Genomic DNA, 18710 nt, shown 5'->3' with positions numbered 1-18710 from the left:
AGGGCTATATTTCAAAGTACCATAAACATTAAGAAAACATGAGAGAGGACATCTGTGGATGATTTTGGATTGTGAAAAGTCATTGTCACCAGTGTCGATTTTTGTGATTTTATATTTGTAATAACTTAAATCACTTTTAAACACACGCCGAGCCCTAGACGATGAGAGTCAAAAAAAATTGACATAACTGAGATGTACAGCTGGCGACGAATGCACAGAATTCCTTGGACTGCCCGACGAACCAATGAATCCATAATCCAAGAACTGAATATCACGGAACGTTCCTCAACTTCTATACAATCGCGTATACTTAAATATTTATGAGGTTTTATACAGGGTGTTTCAAAAAATATGTGCCATCTCTCGTGGGGAGATTCCTCACGTGAAAATAGCTACAGGGTGTTAAAGCCTTAATATTTTTTCGATTTATTATAATTTTCTTCCAAGTACTTTTAACGTTTCGTATGAAATTTTGAGGGTAAAAGTTACTATACTATAAATGCGACATATTTTAAAGCGTCGTAATTTAACAGTGTCGTAATATTCACCAGGGACGTGCACATGAGTTTTCACTGGAATATTTTTCTAAAAAAAGCATGTACGCCAATTTTTTTTTCTCTTGTTAGTCATCATTTGTATGTCATCATGTATCAGTTTAAAGCCGATTAAAAGTTGTCTCTTGATATTTTGTCGATTTCGGCCTCCTTGATGATATAAACGTAATTTTATTAATTTGCCATGATTCAAGTCTAATAGCAACCTTTAAAAAATTCTAATATCATTAACTGGCGAAATTCTTTAAATAAGTGCTCAGTGATTCCTCAAAAGTTATGAAAAAAAGTTCCTATAAACTATAAACATGGGAATGGAAATGCAGTTTTATAGTTACGTTAAAACTTTTTAAAATTAGTTTTTTTGTAATTAAGTTAAATGCCATTATTTTTTTATTTGAAATTGCTGTAGGTTGGACTAATAGTAATAATAACTAATAGTAACAATATTTAATAATGAATTAGGTAAAATATTATAATTTATTAATTTTATTTTTATTTTATTAATTGTGATTAATAAAATTGCGTTTATCTCATCAAGGAGGCCGAATTCGAAAATATCAAGAGATAACTTTTAATTGGCTTTAAACGGCCTACACAATTTTTATATCAAAAGAAAAAAGTCAGTGGCGCACATGTTTTTTTAAATATTCCAGTGATAACCCATATGCACGTCCCTGAATTTATCAACATTTTTTTAGCATTAAAATATATAGCACTTAAAGTAACTTTTACCCTGAAATGATTTCATTCAAATCACTAAAAGTACTTTAAGAAAATTAGAATAAATCGAAAGATTATTAAAATTTTAACACCCTGTAGCTACAAAACAAAGCAGAATCGGGCCTATGTTGATATGAAAAATAAATCTTATTTTTACGTGAGGAATATTTCCAGGAGAGATGACAGATGTTTTTGAAACACCCTGTATATTTTTATTAGTCCGCCTTATTCAGTTTTATATCCTGAAACTAAATAAAACGAAGAAGCACCACAAACACGACTCCTACACCTCAATTGAAACAATCTGTTCGCCATGGAACGCGCAGTTAATTAATTGGCATAAGAAACGGCAAGGCTGCAAATCGGAATAATGTTTGCTTTATTTTAAGACGCCAAGGTCTTCGGCGCCTAGATCATTATGAAACTCCGCGGGGCATTTGGTTTTTCGCCGCCGAAATTACGTTGCAAAATATTGTACTGGATACTGGCCGGGGCGAGTAACCAATCAGAACTAGAGATGTGTTTTCTTAAATATCGATATCCCAGAGAAATCAGTAAACATAGGGGATAGAGTTACCGGTACAGGTGTGTAGTTCATGAACGAACTAGTTCCCATGAACTATTCCGACACCAGAATGAAAGGAACTAGTTCCCGGTTTTTCAAAGAACTAATTCCTCAGGACGTATTCCGGAATCGAGACTGTGACCGATATACAGGGTGTCCCAGAAATAAGTGCAAGTATTTTAACTGGTAGTATAGTTCAACCCCAGAAACACGCCTATGACTTTTTTTTTGCGAAATTTTTTTTTAAAAAATTCGAAATTTTTTGGATTTTTTTTTAGTTTTTAGTTAAAAAACATAATTTCTTGATAATATGGCAACATAAGTATTAGATTAAATTTACAAGAAAGAAAATCCAGAAAAGGTCCAGTGGTTCCCAAAATTTTAGCAAAAAAAATTTTTTTTTGGAAATATTCAAAGTAACATAATTCCGTTATTTTGGACTTATTTGAAAAACGATAAAGAGAAAATATGTTTCTTTTATCGAGATCTACCATCCCTTAAAATACCTGCACTTATTTCTGGGACACCCTCTATAATAATATATGCGACGGCGACGGATCGGCCAGCGCGATCGTAGCCCGATGCTAAGCGGGAGTGGAGAGTGCCAGTCGTATGTTACCCATTATACATATCAAATCAGTTAGTTAATATATATATGATGTTACCTGTATTGGACCGAAAAGACTGAGAGGGACTAGAAAAACTAATTAAAAGACTAGTTCACGGGAATATATTCAGTGGACAGATCCGAGATATAATACAAAGCGACGACGATGGATTCGACCTTGTCTATTACCACAGCCGGCATAATTACCACAGAAAACACTAGAGATTAGACTAGATAACCACAGAGGAACTAGTTCCTCCCAAGAAACTAGAATACCCACCTCTAGTTATCGGACATATGAATTATATTGATTTGTGATCATTTAATAGATACCAACCATATGGATCTAGTCATCGAAACTGCGTTGTCTGGATTTTAACGTGTAAGACAGTGATGCCGACAGCTTAGTGGAAAATCAAATATATTAAAAACAGATAATAGTTGAGTTGATACATTTCTTCTATGCGGTATTGCCAGATTTTGCATAAAAATTTCAAACCGCACAATTACGGTTTACGAAAAATGTTGCATCTAGGATTGAAACTAATGACTAAAGAATGCAAGGACAAATAACACCCGAAACCAAATTGTTACCATACCACCAAACAGTGCCGTGGCACATATTTTTATTAACTTAGCTGCTTGAAGAGATATTTATATTTTTTTATAAATATTTTGACTACGCCTATGGTGGTATTATACTAACTAATTACGAATAAAACGTTAGTTAATTACGAATAAAACGATTAAAATGGTACAAAACTAGTATCGACGTATAGCATACAGGATGTCCCAGAGTGAGCGTGCATTAGAAGTTTCTAGAGAACTACAACATCTAGCTTAGAGATTTTTTGCACATCACACTTTCACAACGAGATCTATCGATTAAAAATATTTTCAATATGGCGGCACTTCCGGAAATACCAGAAGTTGACAGCAATTTTCATATTTTAAATGGGTACCCCCATTTTTTATTACATACTTAAATTCTCCGTAAAATTTTATGAATTTTGATAAACACTCTATATCTAACATTGACCGTTTTTGAGAAAAAAAAATATTTAAAATTTTTGAACGAAAAAAACTGCCTGTCAAAAATACGTGTATAGCCTAAACGTCAAATTTAGTGATTACCACAGCCACTTTGCCATAAAGAGAAAACATGTGGCTATCTATTTCAAAAATTAAATTGTTCGAAAGTCATATAATAATGGCCGCAGCTGTCATAGAATTGAGGGATTAAAAAATTATCATTAATCATTTTTTCAAATGGAAAACCACTTTTTTATTTCACTAGTGAAAAGGCTTTTCAATCCGTTACTTTTTGACTATACATGTTCCTAAACCTAAAATAAATCGTTTTTAAGTTATTTAAGATTTAGTTTTAAAGCGTATATTTTTTTTGATTTTAACCAGTAGCCTATTTTTTTTTATTTTAACCAGTAGCCTATGACTTTAAACGTCAAGTGATGTAAAACAATAGATCTGGCCATATCATATTCTGACGCTTTGTTCAAAAAGCAGCATCATTTCCGAGTCAACTTTGCGCTGTTTTTTTTCGATCATACGGAATATTACTAATAATATTATATTAGATATCACTAAAGAGCAAAAATACGAGATATATTTTTATAACTACACTTTTTAAACTCTTAAGGCAGCGTTATTTATAATATAGGAAACTCGAATAATTAGTTTTCTGACAGATAGAAATAAATTGTCTGATTGTTTGACATTTAATGTCAAAAGAAACCATAGACAAACAAATAAAACGAGACTGACAAATCCCATGGTAAAGAGTGGGACCGCGTTCCCGTAGCGCAACTCAGAATAACAATTTTGATACCAATTAACAAGACCATGGCAGGACGTACGTCTTTATTGTTATCTTTCTTTATTATGTGTGCTTTATATGAAAAAGAAAGAGATAGGTATAAAACGTATCGTAAGACATTATCGCACATTCTGGCTGGCGGAAAATTTTAGTATTCTTTCATTCTGAAACTGAAAATTTTCACTTAAACTGATTTATTCCCTATACCACGTAAAGGGAACGTGGGTACGTTCCCTTTACGTGGTATAGGGAATAAATCAGTTTAAGTGAAAATTTGCAGTTTCTTTCAGAACGAAAGAGTACTACTATTATAAGGGAAATTATAAAAAAAGCAAAAATTGTACTGTTTTATAAACATATTTATTTATACATAAAAATAAATAAACTTTTTATAATATAATAACAAAAAATAACAGTGTTTATTCCACCCACCTACCAATTTTAAATGCAGAAGAACTGACTGTTGCAGGAAACGATCGGCCAATTTTTTTAAAGGGCATTAAAAATCTAATTTTCGAAAAAACTGCCTAATTGCAATAACAAAGTGAATCTCCAAGCAAAGAAGACTTTACGAGAATCATAATCCTGACCCATTTTCAAGTCCAGTTTTAAACCTAAAACAAAAGTAAAATAGGTATATTAATAAAGTTTCTGGTTACTATAAACCTGCTATAAAACTACCCAAAAAATGAAAAAAATTAATTGTATTAATTTGTTATGTTAAGAGAGGTTCGAAATATTTTTGACACTACTACTTCTACATTTTTCTTAATAAGATGATAAATATAACTACTTACTTTTATTTTACCGGGTGTCTTTAACATCTATCAGAGAAAGGAGGCACCAATACATATAAAAAATAGATGATACTGACTCCTGCAGCAAATAAAATAACAAATAGTATAACCGAAAGTTATAAGTAACAAAATATAAATACCTATATGGAACAAAGGAATTTGTTCCCTATCCATATTCATAAGTCAATAAAATGGAGTGTTTAGAAAAAAAGGTAAATCACCAAAAGAAAAATTAACAAACATGACGAATTGTCATGATGTTGTCATCCATATCTTGGTTGTCATGATGACGAAAACGAAAAGCGATTGTTCTAATTTCTATTTAGAAATTACGTTTTATATGGTTGCTTCTTTCTCTCTTGTTATATTAGAATGAGATAGTGGACCCAATAGACATAATGGGCAGATCAACATAAATAGAACGAAATTTTGCGTTCTGAGTTGCGCTACGGGAACGTTGTCCCTCTCTTTGCCAATTAATTTGCCAGTCTCTTTTTATTTGTTTGTCTATGAAAGAAACTAAATAAAATCAACAAAAACATACGTTTTAAAACTAAATCTTAAATAACTTAAAAACGATTTATTTTAGGTATAGGAACATGTATAGTCAAAAAGTAACGAATTTAAAGACGGGGGGATTAAAAAAAGGGGCTTCCAATTGAAAAAAATGATTTATGATAATTTTTTAATAGCTCAATTCCATGACAGCTACAGCCATTACTATATGACATTCAGACAATTTAATTTTTGAAATAGATAGTCACATGTCTTCCCTTTATGTCACAGTGGCTCTGGTAATCACTAAATTTGACTTTTAGGCTATGCAATTCTTTTTTGACAGGCAGTTTTTTCGTCCAAAAATTTTAAATATTTTTTTCTCAAAAACGGTTAATGTTAGATATAGAGTGTTTCATATCAAAATTCATGAAATTTTACAGAGAATTTAATTATGCAACAAAAAATGGGGGCACCCATTTAAAATAAAAAAGTTGCTGTAAACTTCCGGTATTTCCGGAAGTGCCGCCATATTGAAAATATTTTTAATCGATAGATCACGTTAAAAAACAATTATGTGCAAAAAATCTCCGATCTAGATATTATGGTTCTCTAGAAACTTCTAATGCACGCTCAGCCTGGGACACCCTGTATATCAAGTACATATCATATCAGAAAAATAATTATCAAATTCAATAAGAAAACGCTAAAAAGGTGGAGTGGACTGTTTATTTCCCTATGAAACGTAACTCCTAGTTCTTGCTTATCACTGCGGTTTTTACACTTGAAAGCTGAACAACTAATCACCATTGTAATAAAGTTTATACAAAGTTCACTACACTAAAATTGTACAAGATATTCTTAATTGCCAATTTTCAAATTGCCACCCTGTAGACACCTATCCCAAGAAATAAAAATATCTACGTTAATAATTTCGATTCTGTGTTTAATAAGTACAGTGTTTAAGTGTATTAGTGTTTTATTTTGCTGTTGTAACACCAAAATTGACCAAACGTTCCAACCTCCAACTGTAATCTTCGATTCGATAATGTCGATAATAAAAATATTGATAGATTAGAACATTCTTAATTAAAATTGACCCAGTCGTTTGGCATGGCTGCCTTTGTCAGACGTAAATGAGTATTTTACGACATATCATTGTTACAATAATTTTAAACGCTATGGTTACAATGTATTTTTATATTATAAGTTAAATACTGCTAAACATAAAATAGGTACCTATTATTTCGTTAGGAATAATGACTACATTTGTTGCCAAATACAAACTTTTATATTTTCTGGTGCGTTATTCATAAAAAATAATAACTTTTATTTAAAATATGTTATAGGTAGACAGATTTTATATGAGTATTAGAAACAAGGGTATTAGTCTATAAACTATATCTCAACAATTTTTTTTATATTGATATAAGAACTTTTTGTAGTGGAGAACAGCTTTGCGAGACTTGGGACCTAGTTTCTTTTTATAGGTCATCCATTATTTCTCGTTTTAATATGTCCTTCAAAATAACATTAGTAAATAAATAAGTATGCCTTTCAATCAAATCAATAATAGCAATCGAAATATAAAATGAAAATTGTAAACTTATATTACGATCTGCGCAGATCGATACAGCAGCTGATTAAAAATTTAACGTAAAACCGTTGATTTGAAGAAATAAGAAGATGCGCAACCTTATGGGCAATTTCGTGGCACAAAAAATGTCCGAGATGTAGCTGGCGTTACCGTCAGAATGTCCGATATTTAGTTTAGCTCTGTGCCGCTGCGCGCTCATAGTCGTTTAATCGCAGCTGATAAAGAATACTGTACCGTAATTCTGCTTTCAGTCGACAGAGTGAGAGGTTGCCGGAGAGAGTGTTGATAGAACTACGGATTAATCCGTAGATTTACTGATTTTGGGTATAGTCTGTTAATAATACGGATTTTCTATCATTAAAATCTATGAGTATCCATATCCGATATTAGCGTACCAAACTTTATGGCATGATTAGTCGTCTCGGCGCACTCAGGAATTATGTGTTTTTGTGTTTCCCAATTTTCCCCACAGAATCTGTATTCGCAGTTGTTTCTTAGCTTCAATCTACTAAGGAGTTCACTGAGGAGACAGTGTCCTGTTAAACCCCGTGACGATCCGAAAAGTGTTCTTACTTAAATCAAGGAAAATCTTTGATTTTTCTCGGTCGTAAGTTCTGAGGAACTTTTTTGAGTGTCTTAGACCGTTGGAGGATTCCCATTCTAGGTATAGAATTTGGAAGACAAATTCTTGAGTTCTGTTTTAAGTTGATTTCCACTTGGGAAGCCGAACGGTTCTGGTTCAATTAGTAAAATGTTCGCTCCTTTTCTAGCTAGATCGTTTGCCTTTTCATTACCTTCTAACCCCAGAGTAGGACTTTATTTTCTTTGCTTAATTCTTCAGCTTCTCTAGGCATTGTTTGGCCAGCTTCGAATTAATGGTTACTGAGTTGATCGCTCTTAAGACTGCTTGAGTCGCATAAGATGGCTATCTTTTCCTATCTTTTTTTTGGTGAGGTGGGAAAAAATGTAATACCAGTGATGTTGTGTGATATTTGGTAGTGTCGGATTTCTTATGGACTAAAAAAACCTCCCCCACTCGTTTTGTCTTCTATATACCGGTAACACCTCTCGCATTTCTTCAGTGCATTAAGCTGTCTAAAGAAGCTGTTCTTTTTCTTTGGTCTCCATTATTTTTCTGGCAGTCTTATATGTGCCTTCCCAAGATTCTATGCTTTTGACTAAACTTTCCATCATATTAGAGATATTAAATGTAAGTGCTGTAAGTATTAATATTTAACATCGATGTCTTTGTTGACTCCATCGGGAACAGTAGTATAAGGTATGTTCAACATCATCCACTATGCCACAGTATTTGCAAAGATCAGTATTAGACCTTTGTCGTTTGTAGAGATACTGTCTAAAACACCCGTATCCGATAGTTCTTATCTAAGATAAATTGTACGCATCTTTCTAGTAGTATTTCTGCCTGAAGGATACTTAGGCTACACAAGGTAGGTTAGTTTGAAAAATAAAGTTGGATGATTATCTTCTTAACAGTGATATTGGTCTAAGGGGCATTCTCCATTGCTTCTTTACAAATTGTCATCCCTGTATAATTTTGTCAGCCTTAGTAATTTTCATTGCTTATTTCGCATCCACAAAAATCACTAGTTACTCGATATGACTATCGAAAAACGACACACATAAAAAAGCATTAACGTGGTAGCCAGTGAACAATCGCAATTTCATTTCCTGGTCTCTGTTGTGCAGCATAGCACAGCGGCGGACCGGCGGAATATTATCTTATCGATCCGTGAAATAATACGAGGTTACGTCAGAGAAAAACGGCCAGTCCACCACAATAATTAGTGTAAAATGAAAGTGCCGCCAGACGGTTAGTCAGTTAGATCGAAACGAAATGTTACGGCAAAACTGCCTTTGTGCAATTGTAATCCGATGCAATGTCTTTCGTCTCGATGGCTGAACTGTGTTGCCCCTTATGCACGATACATTTTCACGATTTTTTGTTATCTCGGCTAAGGGGATATACAGGGTGTCCTAATATTCCGTGGAAGTAGAACTACTACGTATTATTTGGGATCAAAATAAGTTCAGTGGACACAATTTACCTCTATACAAAATTGCTTCGTTTGTCCGTTAGAGGGCATCAAACTTTAAAAGTTTTGTTAGTTTTCACCGTTTTGGGTACCTAAGACTGGAGAATGTAATCAAGAGATATGAGAACCACAATATACAGTACGTCCCGTTTTTGAGAAAAATGTATTCTTGCTTGTTCTAAAATGTGTATACTTTTTGAAATTTCCATACCGTTTCAGAGAAAATTAAGAAAAACATGAAAATAGTGTTGATTTTTTCCTAGTCCTAAAAATTAAAAGGCGTCTAGTCCTAAAAATCAAAAATTCGATTTTATTCCTTGATAGATAGTTTTATTAATTTTGATTAATGTCATATTCTTTGCTGTTGTTAAAGTATCACATTTTCCGATAACTATCATCGCCCTTTCCGTAGCATTGAACTAAGTAAATTTGGTGCTTCTTTATCATTCTAAAACAACAAAAATGTTACGTTAATTAAAATTCTATGAATAACAATCTATCAAAGAATGTAAACGAAGTTATATTACCATAGAAACGCGTTTTGATTTTTAGAACTTCAGCTTCATTCAGAACCTCGCAGTTAGTGGAATAAATTAGTGGTTTCAATTAGCGTATAGAAGTTTGTTCCTTTAATTTAAATGTAAACCAAACCAAACCAAAATTAGTGGTAGACATTTTCAGTTAGTAGAAAAAGTAAAAATTATCAAACTTTTAACTTTTCCACTAATTTTATACTTCAAAATTTGCAAGAAATGTCATTTTGGCTTTTGATTATCTTCCGTCAAGAGTTGTTGAAAAAGCTTAAAGTTTCATTAGGAGCATCGCAATTAGTGGAATAAATTAGTGGTTTCAATTATACTTTATACATTTTGGTTTACGATCATTCACAATATCTAAAAAACACAATTAAAATTAATAGAATATCCTAGCAACAGCTTGCGGTAGTCAGTTGTATCCACAGAGAAGCCCTAAAATTTAGCTTATAAAACAATTAACTTTTGATTTCTAACCACAAATTCTCTTGGCGGATGATAATCAAAGGCCAAAACGACATTCTTCGCAAATTTTGAAGTATAATTAGTGGAAATTGAAAATGACTCCCACTAATCTTGACGTTCTGAATGCTTATATTGAAATAATGGGAACAAACTTTTACGCTAATTGAAACCACTTATTTGTTCCACTAATTGGGAGGTTCTGAATGAAGCTTTAGGAAAAATTCAACCATATTTTCATGTTTTTCTTAATTTTCTTTGAAACGGTGTCGAAATTTGGAAAAGTATAAACGGGATTAACGATTTTAGAACAAGCAAAAATTTTTGAAAGAATGCATTTTTCTCAAAATGTCAATAATTTTGATCAAAAGATCAAAAAATATTGATGCAGTGGTATAAGCCACTTCATGAAATCTAATCTAACATTTAATGTAGATAAGTAATTTGTCCAATTAGTCAAGGAAGATATGGACACACGACATCCAAAAATGTATATGTTACAGTAAAAGTTGGAAATCAGTGATTGTTAACAAATACTAGTAGAAGCTCACGTTCACTGATTTGCTAATACTACGCACAGGTAATACAGCAGTTTATCTCTGAATCAAAAAAGACATTAAGGGCGCATATGTACGGAAGGGGTAATGGGGATGAGATGACGCGCCTATTTAAAAATAAACATATTATATACTACATAGGTACTCCCAAAAAGAAATTTATAAATAATAAAATGTGGTATAAAATAAAATTACCACCAAAAAAATACCAATCAAAATAGCAAATTCAGACCAAGTTTATATCTAAAATTGATACAAATTTAAAAATACCAAATATTGGTATTTCCTTTAAAATACGATAATTTTTCCCGTCCGGCAACATCGAAATGAAAAGGCCACCGAGACCTTTGTTTACATAACAAAACGATGGCGTGCGAACAAAGCCGAAATCGACATGACTTACCTGCTAAACAAAGGCGAGCGCGTATCCGCTATTTTCTTGTTTCTCTGCCGAATTACAGTCAGAAACCATCTATAGGGTTGCTACACGGTTGAATCCACCCGGAAAACCGAAGAAAACGTCAATATTTTGAAAGAAAACCCGATGGTGTTTTGCCATGTAAAAGCGCGGACCAATCACCGGTCATGCACCGCTGTTCGCGTCCGCTCTCCGACTACTGCGATGTTGGGAGTCCATTTTCCGCGACGACGGTGTTTTGTTTTCACGATCAGCTGTGTCAAACAGCTGATCCGGTGTAAACCTGATTTTATCAGTTACCGTAGCTTTAGTTATCGTTTTTAAACTTAAGGCTACAGTGTTATGTAGTCTAATGTCGAAACTTAAAAATCGCTTATTGTTTTCAAACATAATCATCCGTTTCAACAAAATATATTAAATGCGTCGATACAGACAAAAGCGTTCAAGGATAACAGGTCCAGATAATCGACCCACTCGAATTCCGTATTCCTTAAAAGGGTCAAAATGGTCAAACCAGTTGAAAGTCAAGGTAAAAATCGTTCCGCTTGATACGAGTGGAGTTCGCGTCTTCTGGCATTTGAAAATAGATCTTCATGATTAAAAACCAGTAGATTGCATAGTGGGTATTTTAAGAGATGTCCACACATTTTTAGTAAGTGTGTCAACTGTGGAAAAACTGGAACAAGAATTCAGCGATTTTGGGTCACGGCATCCAGGCAACCGGTGTGCGATTTATTTTGGCAAACGTGTCACCAAATTCCATGAGATTTTATTCCTTGAACAATGTTATGAAAACATTCAACATAAAGATATATTCTTATCGTTCTTATCTTGAAAAAAAACGTTGCACAATAATTACCTAGCTAAATTTATAAATACTTACGAGAATTTGTCGAGTTGTTAAAGCCATATCTACTTTTTAGTTTTGAAATAAATGTTGATAGCAATCTATTCTAAAAGTAAAAAGTATTATAGAGAGGTATGTACAAATAAAATATTTGTTAAAAGGTACCTTGCAAATCTCTTAAAATTTAGATAAACATTTTATCACTTTATTTTAATATCTAATTTCTTCCTAACATGTTTCCTGTCATTTGACAACAAATGTTTAAATGTCAAGTAGGTACGTGTGAATTTCAAACAAATAACAAATTTATATTTAAATATCTATAATTTTTTTCGCAAACAAGACATAAAAAGAAAATTAAACCGAGTTATATTAAATAAATTTATTGTATGCCTATGTGGAAGAAATTGAAATTAATGATGATAAATTCCGCCATCTTTCAACGCTTAGAATAACTGAATTTTATTCTTTTTATCCACTGAGAGATGGCGCAACTAAAAATCATTATTTTGCACCTAAAGTTTTGCACAGTTCTGCATTCTATCTCAGAAAAAAATATTTGATTTTATAAGGATTTTATTGATAAGCTCAGATATTAAAAAGAGTTTGTTTTTATAAAATAGTAAATATTTTGTATACTTTAAAATTAATATTATAGAATCACTATACAATGATGAGTTTTATGTTTAAATATCTTTGGTTTTATGCCACGAGTATTTTATAGATATTTCTAAAATTTTATTCTGGAAAACCAAATCATAAAAGCACAGAATATCTAGCTACGCAACAGAAGCCTCGTTACATGTATAAAATTGTAGGTAGCAAAAGGAGACAGGCTTTAAAAGTCTGTCTCCAAATCAGATATTTTGATGTGGTAGTTTCGCTACTACATAATAGAGGGCAATAAATTTAAAAGAAAACAGTTTTCTACAAACAAAATTTAAAAGAATTTTGTGCAGTGTTGTCATTGTGTAATTCATATCGTAATACTTCCTGATAAAGCCTACCTTCAAATTTGCTACATCATTTAAACATATTAAAATAGATCAGAGCTGTTTTTTTTTCAGTTTGCCATGTTAGTTGGAATGAAATCTTATGAGCTAAATTACAATCACTTCCTGACGTTTGATTGTATAATTGAATCCTGAATTTTCATTGTAATTCGGCGACAATATAATAAGTATTGTTCTACTATTATGATACTACTTCCTGACGTTCGATTGTGTTCATACCAAGTTCATATTGTACAATCGGGAAAAAACGGCGTCAGCGATAGCTATGAAATGAATATCACTGTCATTTTATGTTTAAATTTATATGGGAAATGTCATCGATCGTCCTTTTCCAGCCAACTGGACGCCGTTTTTTTTCAGAAGCATATCCAAGTGATACCATAATATAGTACTATATTACGAAACATGGCGTTCGATTGGGCTTAAACTTGGTATACTATATCTTCAGTGACATTGTAATATTATGGTACCATGGAGCATATAAAGTGGTACCTTCTATAGTACCATATTTGATGACATAGCAATATTAGGTACATGGCGGCAATAGGGCTTAAACTTGGTATACTACGTATTTTCGGTGACATTGTAATATGATGGTACTATGATGCATATCATCTGGTACCATAATATAGTACCATATTATGTACATGGCGTTCGATTGGGCTTAAATTTGGGATACTACGTATCTTCGGTGATATTGTAATATTATGGTACCATGGAGCATAATAAGAGGTACCATAATATAGTACCATATTACGATACCATTTCCTGGCGTTCGATTGGACTTAAACTTGTTATACTACGTATCTTCGGTTACATTGTAATATGATGGTACTATAATGCATATAAAGTGGTACCTTAATATAGTACCATATTTTAATACCATTTCCTGGCGTTCGATTGAGCTCATATTTGATATATACTTGCGTATTTTTGATGACATTGCATTATTATGGTACCATGAAGCATATCAACTGGTACCATAATATAGTACTATATTACGTACATGGCGTTCGATTGGGCTTAAACTTGGGATACTACGTATTTTCGGTGACATTGTAATATGATGGTACTATGATGCATATAAAGTGGTACCTTAATATAGTACCATATTACGATACCATTTCCTGGCGTTCGATTGGGCTCAAACTTGGTATACTACGTATCTTCGGTTACATTGTAATATGATTGAACTATGATGTATATAAAGTGGTACCTTAATATAGTACCATATTACGATACCATTTCATGGCGTTCGATTGTTCTTAAATTTGGTATACTACGGATCTTCGCTGACATTGCAATATTATGGTACCTTAAAGTATATCGAGTGGTACCATAATATAGTACACTATTATGATATCATTTCCTGGAGTTCGATTGGGCCCAAATTTGGTATACTTGCGTTTCTTTATAAAGATTTGTTTAATTAATAATTTTAATTTATTTTATGAATTTTAATTTATTGTTCGATGTCGTGACAGCAACTTTTATGCCGAACTAATATATTATTAATTGTACCTGTGTCACTTTTTAAAATCTACCGAGGTCTATAATATATAAATAACGTGGCAAACGGAAGAAATTTGTTATTATAGTATTTTTAGTCAGTTAACGTTTTTTGTACTGCATTTTAATAAATTATTTCCATATTTCATTACTAACGTTCCAGCATTAATAAATATCACTATCAATCGCCCTGTATATTATTAATTTTAAAGGTAATTAAAGGTATTTTCTTAGTTAACATTATAAGGTATAGTGTATATTAAAAATGTATATGTTTTGTAATAATATACTTAAAACTATTTTAATAGCCAAAGAAATAATTAATATAAGTGTATCTGACAAGAAAAGAAGAATAGAAAGAAACACATACTGCATTATACACAATAAAAAGAATGGGATGCCAATTCAAGTCTTTTTGAATCTGGCAACTATGCATATTTAGCCGAGCTATAAGGCCGTCGACGAGCCGTCGATCCAAAACCGAAAGTTCAAAATTTCTAATTATATTCTGATTATGATATTGTCGCGCCATCTAGTATTCTATTTGTGCAATTTTAGCTCTTTCATTTCGAGTATTTTTCTGTTGCGTAGCTAGATATTCTGTGATAAAAGATAATAACTTGTAAAAAATATTGAATTTTCTTTATTAAAGGTTGTCATATAGTTGATACTTTAATTTGAATTTTTATCTTATGAAAGTATAGAAAAAAGTAAAAATGAAATATATTTTCTCCTTTATTTACCAAGTTTATAAGATCCAAGTTTTTATTATAAATATTTATTATAATATATATGTTTTTTATGCCTTTTTACATTGTTTTACGCTAAAATATAATGAAATTATATTCCAATCCTGTAAAAATAAAAATATGTATGATAGTGCCATCTATTAACCACCGTCCAATGATGAACAACATTTTACAGTAATCTTTAATAAAATAATATGACAGAAATGTAATGATCAGCTGATAACGACATACAAACATACAAGGTCAAATGAAAAAATATAAACAAAGCGATAACACAGATATTCTAATTTATTTCAGATTATTTTACCACAATATATAAAATAATCAAAGAGCAAGTAACCATGTCAAAGTTTAATGGAGTTAAAATAGTTTCACGATATTTTAGCCCCTCAGGCGAGAAGAACTTAATTTTTAGACAGGTAAAATATTTTATTCTGTTCAATAGTAAATTATTTCTTGTGATTTACCTAGTTTTTTGATCATATTAGCAGCACATACACGTATCTCCTCGGCTGCGCAAAGACAAGAGAATGTATTCTCATAGATCCGGTATTGGAACAAGTAAAAAGAGATTTTCAAGTAACTCAAGACCTCGGTCTTAAATTGAAATATGCTGGTAAGTGCAATATTATATTCTATAATAGAAAGTAAGAAAGTTATTTATTTCCAGTGAATACTCATATGCATGCAGATCATGTAACAGGAACTGGTTATTTAAGAGCTTTGTCAGGCTGTAAAACCATCATCTCGAAAACAAGCAGAGCTCAAGCAGACATACATGTTGAAGAGAATGACAGTATATGTTTTGGAGATCACGAATTAAAGGTGTTAAGCACTCCAGGACATACTAATGGGTGTGTAACATATTACTTTCCTAGTCAGGTAAAAATAGTTTAAAGCTTTAAATCTCTGTAATATCTATTGTTTGTTTTTTTATTTAGGGCGTGGCATTTACTGGGGATGCTTTGCTTATTCGAGGCTGCGGCAGAACAGATTTTCAAGAAGGCGATCCAAAGATTTTATACAAAAGTGTTCACAGTAAAATATTTACTTTGCCTGAATCAACCCTATTATTTCCCGCACATGATTACAAAGGAATGATGTGCACCAGTGTGGAAGAAGAGAAGAAATTCAATCCTAGACTTACTAAAAGTGAACAAGAATTTGTTGAGATTATGAACAACTTGAATTTAGCGTATCCTCAGCAAATTGGTAAGTATTTTTAATTAACGTTGAATGTTTGAATTTAAAAAATTAATTATTATTGTAGATCGGGCTTTGCCTGCAAACAGAGTTTGTGGCATTTATGACATTCCTAATGAAGAGAAGAAAAATTAGTCTAAAGCCTTAAAATTCTATATTTTATACTTATATGTACATGATTTTTTTTATATAGATATTGCTAAGTCTGAAGTGCTTTAAGATAAACCTAACGCATTAAATATTTTGATTCATTTAGAATTAACTTTAAACTTTGTATTAACTAACAAATATATATCTACAATTAAGCCAAGGTGTTGTTAGATTAATATTTAAAATTATTTTATATATGTATATACATTATACACATGTTTTAATAAAGAATGTTTAAAATTAGGGTTTAGGATGTCTGTTAATGTTCTTTTGAGTATTTTTGATATCTAAAAACTAGAATAGGTATGTGTTGTTTGTAAAAATGTAGAGTAGAGGAAGATAATATAGAATAGGACTTTTGAGAACATGATACTGATGATACTAACCATGCATAAAAAATTTGTTCCAATCTTGTTTCAAAATTAATTAGTTATTTAACAAAAAATGGGGTCACAGTTGGCCTACAAATACAAATCACAGTCATTTTATATGTAAAAATATATTATGAAAGTCATTGATCACCAGCTCCAAACGCGGTAATTTTGAGACGCAATTTTTGCCATCATACATAAGTAAGTATATATTATGATGATGAATTTGGGATATAGCCTCTCTATCGAAAGACTACCTGCTTTCAATAGATGCATTTGAAAATATGACTAATTATGAGTAATACATATCCCATAATTATACAGAGTGTCAAAAAAATAGCGTATCTATCTTAAGTGGATTTTGGATTGGGACAGATAAAAATAAAATAAAAAGTTCCTATGAATATATGCCAATTAATTTTCGTTTATTGAAATTTCTATATCTATAAGGATAAAAGAAGTACCACTATATACAGGGTAGTCCGAACTGTATTCCGGAAACTTCGGCAGCATATTCTGCAGATAAAAATAAGTCAAAAAGTTCGTAGAGATGTATGTCCTAAAATGCTTAGTTTCTAAGATACAGGGTGTAGAAGTTTCATTTTTATTTCGATTTTTTCCCAATAATTTAGGAAGTAACGTAAATATCTGGATAAAAATTGGTGCCTTGGAGTTTTGTGACGTGAGAAATTTGATTTTAATTTCAATATGACTCCTACTTGTAGAGGGCCCCACTTACATATTTTTTAACTTGTTTGAAGAGTAATAACTTTTAGTCCGAATCTATATAAAACTACTGAGTAAAAAAATATATATTTACGACATTTTCTACGTAAAAAAGGTCTCTTGGAAAAAATCGCCACGAGTAATGGTTCTCGAAATATTTGGAATTGAAATTATCAATACCTGTCATCATTGACATAAATTAAACATGCTGACTTAAATGGTTATTAGACTTAAATCATAAATTTGAAATGTTTTTGTGCCAAAAGTTCAACAGAAACTGTTTTATCGTCATTTTTTCGCAGAAAAATTTCTGATTAATTTAAAAAAATAAAAATTTCCCGAATTTATTATTTCAATCAAATAACTATCTACTCAACGTGTTTATTTTTTGTCAATAATGGCATGTATTGACTATTTCCATTCTAAATATCTTGGGAACGGTTACTCCTATACAGGGACGCGCCGTCCATATGGGCAAAGCCCTAAAAGCGCCTGCGATCACTGACTTTAAAAAATAATAAAACCGTTTTTTGGAACTTATCAACAAATTAACATAAAATTTAAGTAATACTTTTATCTACGAACGCCAGTGATGAAAATATATTATCCACCAATGTCGAGCGCCGCGCCGCTGGTCATTGCAAATTTTGGCTTAATATTATAATATTGGAGAAAGGCGCCTACCCTTATTTCGCACGACGGCGCCGAAAATACTTGGCGCGTCCCTGCTCCTAGAGATTTTTACCAAGAGACATTTTTTACGTAAAAAGTCATGGAAATGTATATTTTTTTCACTTAGTACTTTTATACAGGTACGGACGAAAAGTTATTACTCTTCAAAACATGTAAAACACATGTAGGAGGCGCCCCCTACAAATAGAAGTCATTTTGAGATCAAAATCAAATTTTTCATGTCAAAAAACTCCCAGACACCAATTTACATCCA

At 31.9% G+C, this 18710-nt stretch overlaps 2 protein-coding genes across 6 annotated transcripts in view; one reads left to right on the top strand and one right to left on the bottom strand.

Moving 5' to 3' along the window:
• LOC115874739 (tubulin-specific chaperone cofactor E-like protein) overlaps positions 1-12265 on the bottom strand; it is a 40932-nt gene extending 28667 nt beyond the window's left edge. Inside the window, exons 1-2 of one of the 3 annotated variants that reach the window (XM_030890011.1) lie at positions 12209-12265; positions 12080-12149 (exon numbers count right to left, since the gene is read on the bottom strand). The gene's annotated coding sequence lies outside the window, so the exon portion shown is untranslated. Of the gene's footprint in view, positions 1-11181; positions 11414-12079; positions 12150-12208 lie in introns of those variants that run through there. The other 2 variants (XM_030890012.1, XM_030890013.1) reach the window with 2 other exon arrangements.
• On the top strand, positions 11185-16910 carry LOC115874740 (persulfide dioxygenase ETHE1, mitochondrial). Of its 3 annotated transcripts, none has more exons than XM_030890014.1 (6): positions 11185-11725; positions 15612-15733; positions 15786-15930; positions 15985-16196; positions 16256-16526; positions 16585-16910. In XM_030890014.1, exons 1-6 carry the CDS (start codon positions 11701-11703, stop codon positions 16650-16652), a joined length of 843 nt encoding a protein of 280 aa, XP_030745874.1. In that variant the 5' UTR covers positions 11185-11700; the 3' UTR covers positions 16653-16910. The 3 variants fall into 3 exon arrangements, with proteins under 3 accessions (XP_030745874.1, XP_030745876.1, XP_030745875.1); XM_030890016.1 differs by lacking the exon at positions 11185-11725 and adding an exon at positions 12083-12175 and having other exon boundaries at positions 16585-16899; XM_030890015.1 differs by lacking the exon at positions 11185-11725 and adding an exon at positions 12244-12319 and having other exon boundaries at positions 16585-16899.
• Positions 16911-18710: the final 1800 nt, after the last annotated feature.

This window comes from Sitophilus oryzae, unplaced genomic scaffold (assembly GCF_002938485.1).
Source record: "Sitophilus oryzae breed Bouriz unplaced genomic scaffold, Soryzae_2.0 scaffold_1297_pilon_pilon, whole genome shotgun sequence".
NCBI lineage: Eukaryota > Metazoa > Arthropoda > Insecta > Coleoptera > Curculionidae > Sitophilus > Sitophilus oryzae.
The sequence above is the reverse complement of the archived record's forward strand: the minus strand, read 5'-3'. Positions and strand labels throughout refer to the sequence as shown.